General features: G+C 45.7%; 1 protein-coding gene across 5 annotated transcripts in view; it reads left to right on the top strand.

Annotated features, from left to right (window-relative positions):
• The first annotated feature begins 8,440 nt into the window (after window positions 1-8,440).
• pld7 (phospholipase D family, member 7) overlaps window positions 8,441-14,661 on the top strand; it is a 30,496-nt gene continuing 24,275 nt past the window's right edge. For 2 of the 5 annotated variants that reach the window (XM_069893874.1, XM_069893870.1), the window contains exons 1-5: window positions 8,441-8,809; window positions 9,357-9,536; window positions 11,912-12,022; window positions 12,734-12,856; window positions 13,537-13,659. In XM_069893874.1, coding sequence (XP_069749975.1) covers window positions 8,759-8,809; window positions 9,357-9,536; window positions 11,912-12,022; window positions 12,734-12,856; window positions 13,537-13,659 — 588 coding nt within the window. In that variant the 5' untranslated portion in view covers window positions 8,441-8,758. The remainder of the gene's footprint in view (window positions 8,810-9,356; window positions 9,537-11,911; window positions 12,023-12,733; window positions 12,857-13,536; window positions 13,660-14,661) is intronic. The other 3 variants (XM_069893872.1, XM_069893871.1, XM_069893873.1) reach the window with 3 other exon arrangements.

The raw sequence follows: 14,661 nt of genomic DNA, 5'->3' as shown, positions 1-14,661 counted from the left end.
GAAGGATAAACTGTATTAAAATGAACATCTTACCAAGGATACAATACCTATTTCAATCATTACCAATTCACCTAACAGAGAAATTCTTCAAGGAGCTAAAGAAAATAATAAGGAAATTCTTATGGAAAGGGGGGAAACCGAGGATAACACTAGATAAATTAACAGAATGGTACAAACAAGGAGGCTTACAACTACCAAACTTTAAGAATTATTATAGAGCAGCACAATTAAGATACCTATCAGATTTTTATCAAACAAGGGGAAAACCAGATTGGACCAGATTAGAGCTAGGTAAAAGAGGGGAGAAGATACCTGAGCATATACTCTATAAGTGGGATGAAAAATTGGTGCAAAGTAGGAATTCACCAGTATTACACCATCTGCTCAACATTTGGAAGAAGATTCATGTAGAAAGGAATAAAACAAATTATCAACTACCAAAATTAATATTGACACAAAATCAACTAATCCCTTTCACAATAAATAACCTTTCCTTCAGAGAATGGGAGAGAAAAGGCATCAAAAGAATAGAAAATTGTTTTTCGGGAAATAAATTATTATCTTTTGAACAAATGAAGGACAAATATAATATAACTCACGATACAAGGTTTGCATACCACCAACTGAAAACCTACTTGAAGGACAAATTGGGAAACAGTCTGAGGTTACCAGAAGGAAACAATTTTGAATATGTGATTACAGACACAATGATAATTTAAAAAATTATAACAAACATGTACATCAAACTGCAAGAAAAGGAGAACGAGGAAACAAACTGTAAACCTAAACAAAAATGGGAATAAGATCTAAACATAAAGATAAAGAATGAAACATGGGAAAAGCTATGCTCCGGAACCAGGAGAAATACAATAAACATGAGGTTACGCATGATACAATATAATTGGTTACACAGACTATACATCACACCCCAAAAGTTAAATAAATGGGACCCAACAGTATCAGACAGATGTTTTTGCTGTAAAAAGGAAACGGGAACAACAATTCATGCAATTTGGACATGTGAGAAAGTGGAAAAATTTTGGGAAGATCTAAACCAGATATTAAATAAAATCACAAAAAGCAATATACCAAAAAACCCAGAGATCTTCCTTCTAAGTAATATAAGAAATAAAGAATTTGGACTTGATTTGGATGGAGCACAGAAAAGATTTATTATGATAGCCCGAGCTGTAGCAAAAAAATGTATTATGTCAACCTGGAAATTAGAAGACAACTTGAGAATACAATAAATAAATGTATTCCATTAGAATAAATAACATATAATTAAAGAAATAACATCACAATATTCAAACAAATATGGGAACCATACATGAAATACAATAGAGAAATCCTACCATGAAACTCCACCACCTAAAAAGACAGAAGGAGAAGACAACAAAATGAACTGACTCAGTTTATAAAAGTAAAAGATAAAAATTTCTTGTTTATTTTATTAAGTGACGACATTGTTTAACAGATTTAATGTATCTTATAGATTGAACTTTGAATAAATGGGAAGGGGGGAGAGGGAAGGAGGGAAGGGAGGGGGAAAAAAGGGGAGAAAATGACACTATATATTCAAGAGAAAAATGTCTGTATGTATTTTGGTCAATATGGTTTATTGTGTAAAAAATAAAAAAATTTAAAAAACCAAAAAATTTTTTAAGGAAATAAATAAGGTAATTCGGTTATTTCTATGGAAGGGTAAATTATCAAGGGTTTCTTTACAAAAATTGATTTGGAGTTATGAATTAGCTGGCTTGCAGTTACCCTGTTTTTATAATTATTACGAAGCAACTCAGTTGAAATTTATTAATAGACTATTTGATACTGAACAACCTCCTCGATGGGCGAAGATAGAGATGGATCAGATCCTGGAAGGTAACATTAAGTATTTGATTTATAAATGGAATCCTCTATTGTTACAAGAATTTGATTTACCAGTTTTATGTCATATAATTGTAATTTAATTATAGGGCGTAAAGTGATAATTTCAATAAGATCACCAATATATCAGAATAAATTAATTATTTTTTCATTGAATACTCCATATTTAAAGGATTGGAAAAATAAAGGAATAGTAAAAGTTATAGATTGTTTTGAAGACGCCACCCTCCAATCCAGGATGATGCTGATCAGGCAAACACCCCCGTCCCCATGCAACTATGGGGCACGCAGGGCATCCTTGACCACCAGGGGCCCACTTTGGCCTTAGAAGACAAACATGCCCCCCCCACCCATCCAATATGACCTGCATACGTCGACCCTGGCAATCCCTCCGTGCGGCACCACACCAGCCACACACCCCTGCTGCCAGCCCCCCCACTTCCCCTCTGATTAGTGACCAGGAACCAGTCCTACAATGGTCACAGAGACTCCGGTGGCCGCCGAATCGTCTCAACCTGGAAATATTGTGTGTACATAGTGGGTGCGATTGCTTGTTACTGCCCCCCCGGGACAATTTTAAAGAAGGGGGTGAATGTGGTGATACACCACCAGCCTACTGCAGGGGCAACCTCTGTACCTGCAGGAGTGTAAGGGGACAGGACAACAACTGGCCGGCTGTCAATCAGTCAGCCTGAATGGATCAAGCCCCACCCGATCAGGTGTCAAGCCTCCCGAGGCCTCACTCAGAGTTGCTGCAGCCACAGCCAGCCTGGCTCTGTGGAAGTCTTTGTGGATGAAAGCCTGTTGTTCAGTCTTTACCTTGCGTGTGTCTGATTCTGTCTAACAGCCCACCACAATTAAATATGGTATAGCGTCAAATTATTTGTTTGCTTACTATCAATTTCGAGAATTTTTATGGTGTTATGGTAAGGAATTAATTTTGCCAAGTCAAACAAAATTTGAATTATTGATTGAAGATAAAAGTGAAAAAAGTTGTTATTTCTGATATGTATAGATTGTTACAGGAAAAAATGGAAAAAGTAAATATGTATAAAATTAAAGAGAAATGGGAGAAAGATTTAAATATTGTTTTGGCAGAGGAAGAATGGTCACAATGTGTGTTGATAGTGTTACAAAATTAATTAATGTGAGATATAATATGGTTAACTATAATTTTTTGCATCAATTATATATAACTCCTGAGAAATTGAGGAGATATGGATTTAGTCCAACAGATTTATGTTTTAGATGTTGAGAACAGATTGGTACTTTTGTACATTCAGTTTGGTTGTGTAAAAAAATGAAATATTTTTGGGAGGAAATTATAAAATTTTTGAGAAATTTGTTTAAAATGGATATTCAATTAGACCAAAGGTTATGTTTAATGGGTTATGATAAGGCCCCATTTGTCAATTTAAGAATAACTAAATCATATTTAGCTTTCTTAAAGCTCGCCTTAGCAGTAGCAAGAAAATGTATAGTGATTACATGGAAGAATGATGTACAACTAAGTTTGTGAAGATGGCATAATGAATTACAGTCTTATTTGTATTTAGAAAAATTAACATACAATGTGAAAAACAATTATTCTTTCTTTATTGATATGTGGGGATTATATTTGAAATGTATGGCTATTGAAATTAACTAATTGTAATAAGTTTGGGGCACCAATCAGGGAATATTAATTTTTGTTAAGTTTTTTGGGGGGGATTGGGGGAAGTTTTTTTAGCATTTTTAGTGTTTTTTTTGTGTTATAGGAGGGAGGGGGAAGGGTTATAGTATTTTTTTTCTCTGTAATTTCAAAATTTAAATAAAGTTTAAAATAAAAAGGGAGGGACCAAATGCCGGCGGGCATCCGAGCATAAAGAGGGTTTTACTCGTGTTTTATCCTCATGGGAAACTGTAGTGTTGTTCCATTGACTAAATAGCCAAGATACTGTACACATACAGTACTGTATTTTAGCTAATGTATCGGGCAAGGTAATGCATGGGTAGAGTAGGTTAATGCTGTACAATACTGCATACAGAATGTAACAATACATTGTAAATATACACGACCTAGTGTTGGATGAGTCTGGAGGCTGTTGCTGGTGCAGTTCTGTACTGTACAACATACTGAACTTCCACTAAATTAAACTTTTTAGGTTTTTTCCCCCACTTTTTAAACATACACTGTTACACAGTCAACTTTTTACTTGTAAGTAGGGGAATGTGACGGAGTATATTGAGGTGTTTGGGAGATACATTGGGAAAGGTTTGTTAGAGCAGGTTGCAGGTCACACACTTTAAAACACAGTTTTTGCAGGAGCGTTTGCAAGTGCTCACAGAATCATGATGGACTGTCCTTTGCAAAAGGCAACAAATGTAACAACAGGCAGTAGCAGCTTTGTCTGGAAAACAGGACTTGCTGTCTGGAGGGTTATGTGATCTTTGCAGGCAGAGAGCAGAGAAAAAAGAGGCTTTGCTCTCAGAGAGGAGGGAGTGAGAGAGAGAGAGAGAGAGAGAGAGAGAGAGAGAAAAGAGACACAGACATCGGTTCCAGAGGGACAAGCTGGTAAGCTTTGGAAGATGGCCTGGTCAAAGGAGAGGACTGGCTGTCTGGAGTTTCCCTTGGAATAGGAGAAACAGAAAGGAACTCTGTGGTAACCTGATTCAAGAAAAATTCTCATCCTGAAGACCAACAAGAACCCTTCTACATGGTAACCATTTACCTGTTAAGCACCAAAGCCTGGTGAACTTTATTAATGTTAACTTCTGTGCACAGTGCAAGAATTGCCTGCAACCAGTGAGATTGGACTGTGAACCAAAGAACTTTGCTGAACTTACACACACATGTACTTAGAATTAGAAGTCCATAGAGATAAGTTAAAGTTTAATTCTGTTTTCATGTTCAAAGACAATTAAAAGCAACTTTTGTTTAAGTTACCCTTTGTCATGGTGCATATCTATTGCTGCTGGGATTTGGGGTCCCCTGGACTCGTAACAGGGATGTTCACATTGAAATAACGATAGAAAGTCCAGCACAGCCAGTAACATAGGCATTTATTATGACTGTCAAGGCATATGTATTTGGTACCATACCATTACATGCCTGGCTGCGCAATCGCTCTGGGCACAAGCGACGTGAGATACACGCGTTGCGTGCGGGAAGCTGTTGTGTTTGCTGCATTCTGTTCTCTGATTGGGATTTCTGAACTCTGTTATAGAAGTTTTGAAGACTTTATTTAAAATTTTATAACATGAATACAATAGAGAATTACATTTAAAGAAAAAAAAATTAAAATGGTATGATTACAATATTACATCAGAAAACTACACAAAATAACCCCCCCCCCCCCCCCCCGTTAATTGTAACACAATATTAGGAAAAACAAGGACTGGTTCAACGAAAACAGCCAGGAAATCCAGGAGCTGCTGGCAAAGAAGCGAGCTGCCCACCAGGCTCACCTTACAAAGCCGTCCTGGCCAGAGAAGAAACAAGCCTTCCGTCGCGCATGCATCCATCTTCAGCGCAAACTCCGGAAGATCCAAAATGAGTGGTGGACTAGCCTCGCCAAGCGAACCCAGCTCAGCGTGGACATTGGCGATTTCAGGGGTTTTTACGAGGCTCTAAAGGCTGTGTACGGCCCCTCACCCCGTCCAAAGCCCGCTGCGCAGCTCAGATGGCAAAGTCCTCCTCAGCGACAAGATCTCCATCCTCAACCGATGGTCAGAACACTTCCAATCTCTTTTCAGTGCCAACCGCTCAGTCCAAGATTCTGCCCTGCTCCAGCTCCCTCAATAGCCCCTAAGGCTAGAGCTGGATGAGGTCCTCACCCGGGAAGAGACATATAAGGCAATTGAACAACTGAAAAGTGGCAAAGCAGCAGGTATGGATGGAATCCCCCCAGAGGTCTGGAAGGCTGGCGGCAAAACTCTGCATGTCAAACTGCATGAGTTTTTCAAGCTTTGTTGGGACCAAGGAAAACTGCCTTAGGACCTTCGTGATGCCATTATCATCACCCTGTACAAAAACAAAGGTGAGAAATCAGACTGCTCAAACTACAGGGGAATCACGCTGCTCTCCATTGCAGGCAAAATATTCGCTAGGATTCTCCTAAATAGAATAATACCTAGTGTCGCCGAGAAAGTTCTCCCAGAATCACAGTGCGGCTTTCGCGCAAACAGAGGAACTACTGACATGGTCTTTGCCCTCAGACAGCTCCAAGAAAAGTGCAGAGAACAAAACAAAGGACTCTACATCACCTTTGTTGACCTCACCAAAGCCTTCGACACCGTGAGCAGGAAAGGGCTTTGGCAAATACTAGAGCGCATCGGATGCCCCCCAAAGTTCCTCAACATGGTTATCCAAATGCATGAAAACCAACAAGGTCGGGTCAGATACAGCAATGAGCTCTCTGAACCCTTCTCCATTAACAATGGCGTGAAGCAAGGCTGCGTTCTCACACCAACCCTCTTTTCAATCTTCTTCAGCATGATGCTGAACCAAGCCATGAAAGACCTCAACAATGATGACGCTGTTTACATCCGGTACCGCACGGATGGCAGTCTCTTCAATCTGAGGCGCCTGCAAGCTCACACCAAGACACAAGAGAAACTTGTCCGTGAACTACTCTTTGCAGACGATGCTGCTTTAGTTGCCCATTCAGAGCCAGCTCTTCAGCGCTTGACGTCCTGTTTTGCGGAAACTGCCAAAATGTTTGGCCTGGAAGTCAACCTGAAGAAAACTGAGGTCCTCCATCAGCCAGCTCCCAACCATGACTACCAGCCCCCCCCACCCCCCCCACATCTCCATTGGGCACACAAAACTCAAAACGGTCAACCAGTTTACCTATCTCGGCTGCACCATTTCATCAGATGCAAGGATCAACAATGTGATAGACAACAGACTCGCCAAGGCAAATAGCGCCTTTGGAAGACTACACAAAAGAGTCTGGAAAAACAACCAACTGAAAAACCTCACAAAGATAAGCGTATACAGAACCGTTGTCATACCCACACTCCTGTTCGGCTCCGAATCATGGGTCCTCTACCGGCATCACCTACGGCTCCTAGAACGCTTCCACCAGCGTTGTCTCTGCTCCATCCTCAACATTCATTGGAGCGACTTCATCCCTAACATCGAAGTACTCGAGATGGCAGAGGCCGACAGCATCGAATCCACGCTGCTGAAGATCCAACTGCGCTGGGTAGGTCACGTCTCCAGAATGGAGGACCATCGCCTTCCCAAGATCGTGTTATATGGCGAGCTCTCCACTGGCCACCGTAACAGAGGTGCACCAAAGAAGAGGTACAAGGACTGCCTAAAGGAATCTCTTGGTGCCTGCCACATTGACCACCGCCAGTGGGCTGATATCGCCTCAAACCGTGCATCTTGGCGCCTCACAGTTCGGCGGGCAGCAACCTCCTTTGAAGAAGACCGCAGAGCCCACCTCACTGACAAAAGACAAAGGAGGAAAAACCCAACACCCAACCCCAACCAACCAATTTTCCCCTGCAACCATGTCTGCCTGTCCCGCATCGGACTTGTCAGCCACAAACGAGCCTGCAGCTGACGTGGACATTTTGCCCCCTCCATAAATCTTCATCCGCGAAGCCAAGCCAAAGAAGATTGGCTAATCTAACTTAAAATTAGTCCAGCCCTCCCCTCCCCCCAAATAAAGAGTGAAGAGTTAATAAAATTAACAATAACTTTGTTATAGAAGTGTGTGACCACGGATGTATATGTGGTCGGATGTTGCCTGGATGGATATTATGAGGCATGTGGCTGTATAATATATATGATATATTTCAGATTTATTGTCAGAGTACATGCATGGACATCACATACAACCCTGAGATTCTTTCTCCTGAGTGCGCGGTGAAACTATCACTAATGGGTAGTGCAAAAAATAAACTGTACACAGCGTAAACCTGTAAACTAATAAAGAACTGGAAACAGGTAATGAATGTAAACAAACTGACTGAAATATTCTCTCGAATTTTAAAAATCAATAAAGTGCCAAGTGCGAGTTCTTAAATGAGCCCCTGATTCAGTTTGTCGTTGAAGAGTCTGATGGTGGAGGGGGAGCAGATGTTCCTGAACCTGGTGGTGAGAGTCTTGTGGCCCCGAGATCTCTTTCCTGATGGCAGCAGTGAGAACAGAGCGCGGATCCTGGATGATCGCCACTGTTCTCCGGCTGCGGCATTCCCCGTCGATGTTCTCGACGGTGGGGGGTGGGGAATAGAGTTTTGCCCGTGACGTCCCGGGCCGGGTCCGTTACCTTTTACAGGGCTCTTCGCTCAAGGGGTATCAGTGTCCCCCGCAGCCGGCCAGCCCACGTTCCGCCGCAGCTCTGTGGAAATTTGTGGCGCGGTACCGCACTTCCACAAACCCCTGAGGAAGTCGAGGTGCTGATGGGCTTTCTTCCTGGATCCAGGGAGTAAATTGGGAGGCATGGGCGAACTGGCCTGTTACCCTGCCTCAATTTTAAAACGGTATAATGAACCACATTTTTGCATCCATTCATTTAAAAAAATAATTTAAAGCCATATTTGCACTAGTGCAAACAACGAATTTCGTGGCGTGGTCATGAGAATAAATTCTGTCTGTGAAGCAGCAGACATGCCCTTCAACCACTGGAGGGGAGCGATGATAACCCAGCCGCAAACAGGAACAAGCCAACTCCGCTGAAACTGACAACTGTTTGAATTCAAACTTCGCCCATCGATCGGCAAGAAGGGCTGCTTCTTTACATGGGGATTTCCTTCCTCTGCACGCCTCGCTCTCCTTTGCAAAGACTGGCGATCCTTCCATCTGGTGTTTTTTAATCCTTTAACAGCGGGGAAAAAAAACACTGAACATAGTAAACCTTTTCCCTCCTGGTCTCAGATGTCAAAAAGACTCATGGAAACTCGCAGGCGGTCGAAACGTTTAAACCAGGTACTGCATTTGGAGGGAGGGTTTGCAATTGACGGGGGGGGGGGGTTTAAGGAGTTCATGCTGTCTCGGACCCTCATTTTTAAAAAAAATGTATCTTTCTTTTACTGCACCCCGGAGGGGTGTCCAGGATGTGCAAAATGCGCCCGAATTCGGGAGTGAAACTCGCCATCTGTATTGGCATCCGATTTCACGGTGTGCAAATTGTTACCTTGTCTCTCCTCCCCTCCCCTCCCCCCCCCCCCCACCCCCACCCCCCGCACGTTGCAAATTGTTACCTTGTCAAAAGTTTCTGGCATTTCCCGGTAAAGATTCATTTGTTACTTTCATGCGCGGGGTGGTCGGAAACCCCGGATCTGGATTCAGCGCAGCTCCGAGTCAATGGGGTTTTGGCGCCGAAAATTCGCATTTACTTATTTGCCACGCAAAGCAAAGGCTTCGTGGCTGTACATTTGGCAGCGAGGAGCAAGAGGTTATATTCTGGCTCGGGGGGACCTGGGTTTTAAAGGGAGGTGTTGATTTTTTTTGACATGTGTGCTTTGTTTTGGAGGGGCAGATCTCGGATCTGGAGCCTGGAGAGCCGGGAAACGTGGGGCCGGAGGCAGGAGATGCTGGTCACTTGGAGGAGTCGTTGGTACTCACCCCCAGGGACCCGATCCGGACGCGCTCCCGGATCCCAAGGAGCAGCCGCGGCTCCTGGTCGAAGGAGGGGGACGAGGTGGCACCCCCGGTGAGTCCAGGGCCGGGCATCTCCCTCTGCTGCCTTGCAGAGAGGTATACTTGGTGCCAACTTTTACCCAGGCCCGGGGGCGGGGGAAACTCATGGGAAGGAATACACAAAATAGGCTGATGCACTTTCAAGAATAAATTGGATGGGAGAAAAAATAATATTTAACTAAAAAGCAGGTCAAGTCCTTCTCGGGCTCATTGTCCTCGACGTTGGCGAACAGAGAATGAGGAGAGACCCTCATAGAGGCATTTCGAATGCTGAAAGAGGGGATTTTAATTTAAATTTACAGCAGGGGTGACCAAGAGCCCAATTGCACCCAATTTTGAAGGGTGGGAGGAAATCGGACCCTGTCAGATAAAACCCATGCGGACCACAGGACAAGCTCTTTTCATGTGGTGGTGGACTCGAGCCCCTGTGCCCCCGGCGCCGTGACAGGCTTCCCTCCTGCTGACTGAGCCGCCCTCAATCCCACCGACTTGAACTCGGGATCGCTGGGTCCGAAGTCCGGAGTGTGAACCATCGCGTCAAAGACGTTTTCCTTGGTAAGGGATTCTCGGACAAGCGGGGCCCAACTTCAGGATAAAAGGGCATCGATTTAAAGCAGACACTTCTTCAGTCGGAGGCCTCGGGAGTCTGTGGAACTTGTTGCCACAGGAGACTGTGGAAATGAGGCCAAGGGGTATATTTAAATGTTATTAAAATTAAATTTAAAATATAAATTAATTGTAAATTTAATTTTAAAAAAATGTAGACATACAGCGCGGTAAAAGGGCCATTTTTGGCCCACAAGCCCGTGCCGCCCCCCATTGACCTTCACCACCCCCACCCCCAGTACGTTTCGAACAGTGGTAGGAAACCGGAGCCCCTGAGGGAGAAAAACCCATTCAATCACGAGGAGAACACCCAGTCCCGATTGCTGACGCGGTAACGACATGGTGCCAACTGTGCTGCCCAAATAGATGGATTCCCATTGCCCTGATACCGGCTTTTCCAGGGCTGCAATGTCCTGGTGAAACCTGGGTGGTGGGGTCTTTGAGGATGGAAACTGCTTTTTTTAAGACACCGCCTCATGTAGATATGCTCGATAGAGTGAAGTCTGGTGCCTGTGATGTCGCAGGCCGAATTAACAACCCTCTGGGGTTTATTCCTATCCTGAGAGTTGGCACTTCCAGGCAGTGATGTGACCAGCCAGAATACTGTAGGAGTTTATGAGACTCTTCGGTGACATAACAAATCTCACAAAGTGTAGCCGCTGGCGAGTCTTCTTCGTGATCGCATCAACGTGGAGGCTCCAGGACAAACCCTCGGACATGTTGACAACCAGGCATTTAAGGTCTCCTCTACTGAGCCCTCGATAAGGATTGGGCCGTGTTCCCCTGACTTCCTCCTGTAGTCCATAATCATCTCCTTGGTTTTGCTGATGTTGAGCACAAGGTTGTTGTTTACACTGTTCAATGAGCTGATCTATCTCCCTCCTGCCCACTTCCTCGTTGCTGTCTGTGATTCTGCCGACAACTGTGAACTTGGAGATGGTGTTGGAATTGTGGCCGGCCACACAGACGTGGTGTAGAGAGTACATGGAACAGTACAACAAAGTGCAGGCCCTTCGGCCCTCAAAGTGCTGCCAACCCATATATTCCTTCCTTTTAAAAGAAGTACTAAACCCTCTATTTTTGTTCCATCCGTGTATCTGTCTGAGAGTCTCTTAAATGCCTCCAATGTTTCAGCCTCCACCACCATCCCTGGCAAGGCATTCCAGATACCCACAACTCAGTGTGTATATAAAAAAAAACTTACCCCTGACATCTCCCTAAACTTCCCTCCCTTCACTTTGTACAGACGTCCTCTGATGTTTGCTTTTCCCTCCTTGGAAAACAGGTGCTCACTGTCCACCCTGTCTATGCCTCTCAGAATGTTGTATCGAGTCTCCTCTCATCCTTCTACGCTCCAAAGAGAAAATTCCCAGCTCTGTCAACCTTGCCTCAAAATAATAATTTTTTTCCAATTGGCGCAACATCCTGGTGAATCTTTTCTGCCCCTTCTCCGTAGCTTCCACATCTTTCCTGTAACGAGGTGACCAGAACTGAACACTAAATGGGGTCTCATCAGAGATTTATAGAGTTGCATCATGACCTCTCGACTCCTGAATTCAATCCCCCTATTAATGAAGCCCAGTATCCCATAGGCCTTCTTAACTATCCTATCAACGTGTGCGATGACCTTGAGGGATGTATGGATTTGGACCCGAGGTCCCTCTTCATCCACACTCCTAAGTAACCAACCATTGACCCTGTACTCAGCCATCTGGTTTGCCTCATGTGGGGGGTGTTAGACTGGACTCATGATGGAGGGGGATCCCTGGTGTCTTGTCCCAGCAGGTGAGTGTGAAGCCCACGGTGGTGTCCCTGGAGAAGATGCGGGAGGAGGAGGAAGAGGAGGTGGGGGCAGGTGTCCCATCTGGCATCGCGCCCCCTCCAGTGGCCAAGGTCAGTTCCCTGTCCCTGGGATGCAGGTGCAGGCCGGGGTTGTGGTGAAGGTTCGACATGGTGCAGTCACACTCACACTCTCATATTCTCACTTGCACACATACATGGACACTCACATATGCACACACAAACATGCATATGCACACAAGTATACACACATAGATATACACATGTACACACACACCCATACACAGACATGTTCACACACTAATATACACATGTTCACCCATACATACACATGTTCACTCATATGAACGTATACACATATGTACACATGTATATACAAACACATGTACACACATACACATGTACATACATGCATACACACACATACACATGAATGTATACACATGGACACACACAAACACCTATGAGGCAGTGGATGTGCCAGGGAGAGAGGGTGAGGGTGGGTGGGGTGGACGAGGCCTTGCTGTTGATGGAGCCTCCACCCATCAATACATTGATTACTTTTTAAAAAATAATTTTGAGTCTCATTTTCTGCCATTGTGGTTTGTGGGATCTTGCTGTGCCTCCGAGCAGGGTCAGGGGAGAGGGAGGAACAACGAGGGGCTAAAACAGTTCTGCTGGAGGGAGGGACAGCAACAAGGTCTGGCCGAACATCCCCGGTGGATGGGTGGGAGTTTGCTTGATGTGGGGGGTGTTAGACTGGGCTTATGGTAATGGAGGGGAATCCCTGATGTCTTGTCCTAGCATGTGAGTGTGAAGCCCGTGGTGGTGTCCCTGGAGAAGATGCGAGAGGAGGAGGAGGAGGAGGAGGAGGAGGAGGTGGGGACAGGCGTCCCGACTGGCGTCGCGCCCCCTCCAGCGGCCAAGGTCAGTTCCCTCTCCCTGGGATGCAGGTCGAGGCGGAGGTTGTTAGGGTTCGACATTGTGCAGTCGCACTCACACATTCATATTCTCACTCACACTCATACATACTCATATTCTCACACTTACACACACGTGCACACAATACTAATACACAGATACTCTAACACAGGGAGATGCTGACACGTGGAGATGCACATGCACATAACGTGTGTACACACACACCCAAACGCATGTGCATACAAACTCACACTTTCACACATACATGCATATACTGACACAAACATTCACTCACTCACAAAAGCACACACACACACACACACACACACAGATTCACCCACATAGATTCACGCACACAGACTCTCAGACACACATATTCACAGATACAGACTCTCACCCACACACACACGGAGATGGGGATGGGACCCAGGTCTCTAGATCTGTGAGGGAGAGACTGTGTGAGGGGAGAGGTGTTGAAGGTGGGTGGAGTGTCCAAGACCTAATGGAGCTTCCCCCCCACCCAACCCCACTCTAAGGGTGGGTCAGGGGACGGTCAGTGAATTGACTCTTGGAGCAGAGAGAAAACTGTTGGTGGTGGGGATTGGGACAGGGGAGGAAGGGGTGAACATTCTCGCGCTCATGGAGCGCGCGCTGGCTGTCAGTCTTACTCGTGTTTCTCCGACTAGCCCTACCTGAGACCAGCGAGGTTCAGACTCCAGAGGCTGCAGGAGAACATCCCAGAGGCACCAGTGAGAAGGATTTCGTGGAGTGAGGCCCCTAGTTTTCCACGGGCACCAGCCAAACCGCAGGTATCCTGTCCTCGACAGCTGCTCCTGGGATATTGGATCAGCCTTAAGGTGAAAGCGCTCCTGTGTCCGGCTGATGAGGGGCAAGGGGAGGAAGAATGTCAGTGGTTGTAACCGCACCATCCCCTTTACAACACGGGGGGACGTACAGAGGCAAGGACATACAGATGCAGGGAAGGACATGGACCCACAGACATGGAGAACGACACGCACACACAAATGCAGGGAAGGACACGCACACACAGATGCGGGGAAGGACACATACACATAGTCGCGGGGAAATACACACACACGGACGTGGGGAAATACACGGACGCAGGGAAGGACACGCATACACAGATGCAGGGAAGGACACGGACATGCATACGCTGGAAAAGACACGGAGACACAGACGCGGGGAAGGACACGCACACAGAGGCGGGGAAGGACACGCACACAGAGGCGGGGAAGGACACGCACACAGACGCGGGGAAGGACACGCACACAGACGCGGGGAAGGACACGCACACAGACGCGGGGAAGGACACGCACACAGGCACTGGAAAGGACACAGACGCGGAGAATACAGGGACACGCAGACGTGGGGAAATACACGGACAAACAGACTTGGGGAATTAAACGGGCACGCAGATGCGGGGAAGGACAAGCACACACAGACCCAGGGAAGGACACGCACACACAGACCCGGGGAAACACGCAAACATGGGGTAGGACACACAGATGCGGGGAAGGACATGGACACTCAGATGTGGAGAATACATGGACACACAGATGCGGGGAAGGACACGCACATACAGAAGTGGAGAATACACAGAAACACAGACGCGGGGAAATACACGGACACACAGATGCGGGAAAGGACACGCTCACACAGACACGGAGAATGCCCAGACGCGGGGAAGGACACACACACACACACACACACACACACACACACACAGAGACGTGGGGAAATACACAGATGCAGGGAAATACACGGACACACAGACGCGGGAAATAATACGG

The sequence above is a fragment of the Narcine bancroftii genome, chromosome 8, assembly GCF_036971445.1.
Source record: "Narcine bancroftii isolate sNarBan1 chromosome 8, sNarBan1.hap1, whole genome shotgun sequence".
Classification (NCBI taxonomy): Eukaryota; Metazoa; Chordata; class Chondrichthyes; order Torpediniformes; family Narcinidae; genus Narcine; species Narcine bancroftii.
Note: the sequence above shows the minus strand (reverse complement) of the source record. Positions and strands in the feature narration are given on the sequence as shown.